This window comes from Cryptotermes secundus, unplaced genomic scaffold (assembly GCF_002891405.2).
Source record: "Cryptotermes secundus unplaced genomic scaffold, Csec_1.0 scaffold1089, whole genome shotgun sequence".
NCBI lineage: Eukaryota > Metazoa > Arthropoda > Insecta > Blattodea > Kalotermitidae > Cryptotermes > Cryptotermes secundus.
In genome coordinates this window covers 525311-529138 of record NW_019731997.1, presented here as the reverse complement: position 1 = coordinate 529138, position 3828 = coordinate 525311, and the positions used below count along the sequence as shown (strand labels likewise).

The window sequence follows — 3828 nt, the reverse complement described above, 5'->3', positions numbered from 1 at the left end:
TGTCAAGCATCTCAAAAGATGAATTTAGACAATGTTTTGAAAAATGGAATAAAAGACTAGACAAGTGTATTAGTGTAAGTGGAGAGTACTTTGAAGGGGATTGAAGGTTTGTGCTTAAAATTTGAATAAATAAGTTAAAAAAAAAATAAGTTCGGTTTCTTTTGGGTACCCCCTCGTATAAGCAATAGGAAAGTAGGCTTTATGAATTCTGCTCAGAGCTCGTTCTTGAAGGACTGTTGTCAAACAAAATAAGACCTACATTGAATGAAATCAGTGTTGCTCCCAGCTCAGATGTTTGCATGGCTCTGATGCCAGGAAATTAAGGAATCAGAAGGTGAGGTAGCCTCTAGTGGCATACTGTTCATGCCAAGTTTAGTGCAATTCCATCATTCAGTTATAAGGTATTAGTGGAGAAAGACAGCTGAGCTTATAAATAAGTAAAAGGCATTATAATACTAAACTGAGGTATGAAAATTCCCAGATGTCAAATGGAAGAAAAAAAAGTTGTTTCTGGTATGTCTCCAACAAAAACTGGCAAATTTTAACACCTGTAATGCAACCATGATAAAACAAGAATTCATAAAACTTATAAAAATGCTCATTATAATGACAACTTGTAATATCCACAGATGGGTTAAAACATAATCCGAAAGCCAATTTTCTAATTACGTATATTAAAGTAAGGCACTAATCTGACATCATATGGTCTCAGTACTGAGTGTCATTAAATAAACAAATTAAAAAAAATTATATGGCAGTATTTATCACTTTGGCACATCAACGAGACGTCTCTCCAGCCATCTGCCTGCATGCAAGAACTTGAGAAGGAGCAGATTTTCAAAAACTTTAATACTGGGGAATTATTGACATGTTCCAGTTTTGTTTAAAAGCACACGACAGTAACTGACACTACATGAAGACTTACATGTCTACTGGGTGTATCTGACATTTAGCTCACTAAATATTTATCAGAACGAAAAATCCTGCCATCAAAATCTGTACAGAAGTTCAAGACATCCCATCACACTTTTCCACAAGTGGGAGGGGGGGAAAAAAAAGCTAACACGCCAAAATTGTGGCACTATGCATACATTTCCTGACAAGTACAGTTTGAGATTCTGATAACAGTGACCATGAAGAATTCTGTGTTCTGGGGTATAATGCTATGTATTCCGTTGAAAATCTGACATTTTGGAGGAACATGTCACCTCCATCTTTGTAGTCAAAGAAACGTCAGTTGTAAGATTTGAGGTTTTCACAGCTGTGATGAAAAAAGCAGTCTTCTAGGATGTGGCACCGTGTAGATGTGGTGTTAACCGACGTTCTGGAGGAACGTATTGCCTCCCTCTTCAGGGTAGAAGGAAAATAAGAAATTCGCAAGCGAGGAGACCATGAGAACCGGTACAAGCAGACTCAGTCTTCTACCCTGAAGATGGAGGCGATACGTTCCTCCGAACGTCTGTTAACACCACATGTACACAGTGCCACATCCCAGAAGACTGCTTTCTTCAAACATCAGTTGATTTGCCAAGGACTACACAGCATTATATCCATCCCAGTATGTTTAATACCTGTAACAGGGTAAGTGGTATTAGTACTATAAAGGATTGCGTCTGGTAGTTTCTGAAAACATTAATATTCTTACTGGATTCTCTTAATATTACAATGTAGAATGCCCATTCTCTAGGTGCACCATTCTTACACTGTATCACACTCTGCAGGTACAGGTGTCCCATCTGTGACAAGGCTTTTGCCCGTATGGATCAACTGAAATTGGTGCACATGCGTCAGCACGAGACCAAGCCAGAGCCTTCCCCTTTTGTTTGTAGAACTTGCCATAAGAGGTTCAGAGTCAAGGGGAAGCTTGAACAGCACCAGATCCTGCACTCAGGTACCGCAATACTGTAAACGAAGGAAGCAGCTGAGCCCCTCCCATCTTGCCACATGAACGCACAGACATTCCTTGCTCAGCTGCACGTTCCTGTACATTTTATTGACCAATTTTTGTTTATATGCAGTTTGCATATTTTCTCATCTGTTGTAACAGCCTTGGCAAGACATGCTGAGACACTGAAGTAACTGTCTTCATTATAGGCCAGAAGAATCACCACTGTCCAATCTGTGATAAAGCTTTTGCATTAGATGTGTATCTGAAATCACATCTGAAGACGCATAAGAAGCAGGATGGCTACATCCAGTGCCCAAAGTGCGCTCGAAGATTTGCTTCTGAAGAGACATTACAGGTAGTTCAAAAGTTCAAATAATATGAAATTCAACAGACATCACTAATATGTGCTGGTGCATAACACTTCAGGTTCAACATCAGTAATTAGCAACCTCTGATTTAATATTAGTCTTCATCCATAATTAAACTAAGACAATGGAAAGAAGTCCCATGGAATGATGCCCTCCACATCTTCGTGAAGCTCGTATCCCCTCCAGTTGTCTAGTCTTCTGTTCACGTGAATGTTGGTTGAGACCTTTGTTAGTAACAAGCAGTCTAGGCTGGTTGATAAAGCCAGAGAAGCTGGAGAGAAACGCTACAGAAGACAGAGGGAAGGAAAGCCTGGTGCACCATCCACACCATCAGTGGAACTTCTTTCCATGGCCTCAGTATAGTTTCACGTGACATTACAAAGAGGCATCTCTCCATCAAATTCTTGTATGCACATCACATTTTCTCCCAGTATGCTGCATGCCCACCGTGCCTTAAAATAGTCCATACTATGTATTCCTTTATTGTGGTAAGTTATTTATTGAACTGGAAGAGAAATCTCATACTTTACAGTTCATCTTTGCATTCACATAAGCCCTTTACTTCACCCCATCCTATTCACATCTTCGTAGCCTGTTTCACCATCTTGCCCTAACCAAACTGACCATTAAGCAAGTAAAATGCATATCATGAAGGGAATCAAAAATGTTCTGAATATGATGGATCCTCACCTGTTCCAGATCCATGATGACAGGTTTCATGTCAGAATGCAGAGAATTGCAAAGCAGTCCAGAGACGGGAACAAAAAGAAGCATAAAAAATTGAGTGTACTCCCAGACACGGCCCTGCTGGAGCCTGAAATAGACATCACAGATATGGATGCAATAGGGGCAGTCAGCCTCCTGGAGGAGGGAGATGACATCCTTTCGGACAAGTGTAACACTGTCGTCTATCTGCAGATGGTGCCAGACCTTGATTTGTCTCTCAATAACGACACCTCAGAGTAATATCATGCAAGGTCAATAAACAGAGATTCATCACATCATCTTGAGGTATTGATATGTTCCCTTCTTGTCCACTTTTTTCCTTGCCAACTACCAGAGCCTGAAGACTCAGCACTGCTAATTCTAAAGCTTACCATGGGACATGATCCTGAGCCAGCTCTACCCACCTCCCATCCTCACAACCTATTTCCCTAAGATCCAACTTTACTAATTAACTAACTCTCTGGTAGTAGAACCCAAAGGTTCAACACCGCTAATACTAAATCCCTCCATTTAACACGATCCTGAGCCAGCTCTACCCACCTCCCATCCTCACAACCTATTTCCCTAAGATCCAACTTTACTAATTAACTAACTCTCTGGTAGCAGAACCCAAAGGTTGAACACCTACAAATTGTTACACTCGACAGACTTTCTATTAACTTTGTACCGCTAATACTAAATCCCTCCATTTAACACGATCCTGAGCCAACTCTACCCACCTCCCATCCTATTTCCCTAAGATCCAACTTACTAATTAACTAACTCTCTAGTAACAGAACCCGAAGGTTCAACACAGCTAATACCAATGCTCGCCATTTGATGCAACCCTGAGCCAGTTCCATCTAT

At 40.6% G+C, this 3828-nt stretch overlaps 1 protein-coding gene across 1 annotated transcript in view; it reads left to right on the top strand.

The window, feature by feature from the left end:
* LOC111867509 (zinc finger protein Xfin) overlaps positions 1–3423 on the top strand; it is an 18197-nt gene extending 14774 nt beyond the window's left edge. Inside the window, exons 12-14 of the mRNA XM_023857454.2 lie at positions 1722–1891; positions 2095–2243; positions 2956–3423. Coding sequence (XP_023713222.1) covers positions 1722–1891; positions 2095–2243; positions 2956–3222 — 586 coding nt within the window. The 3' untranslated portion in view covers positions 3223–3423. The remainder of the gene's footprint in view (positions 1–1721; positions 1892–2094; positions 2244–2955) is intronic.
* The last annotated feature ends 405 nt before the right edge of the window (positions 3424–3828 follow it).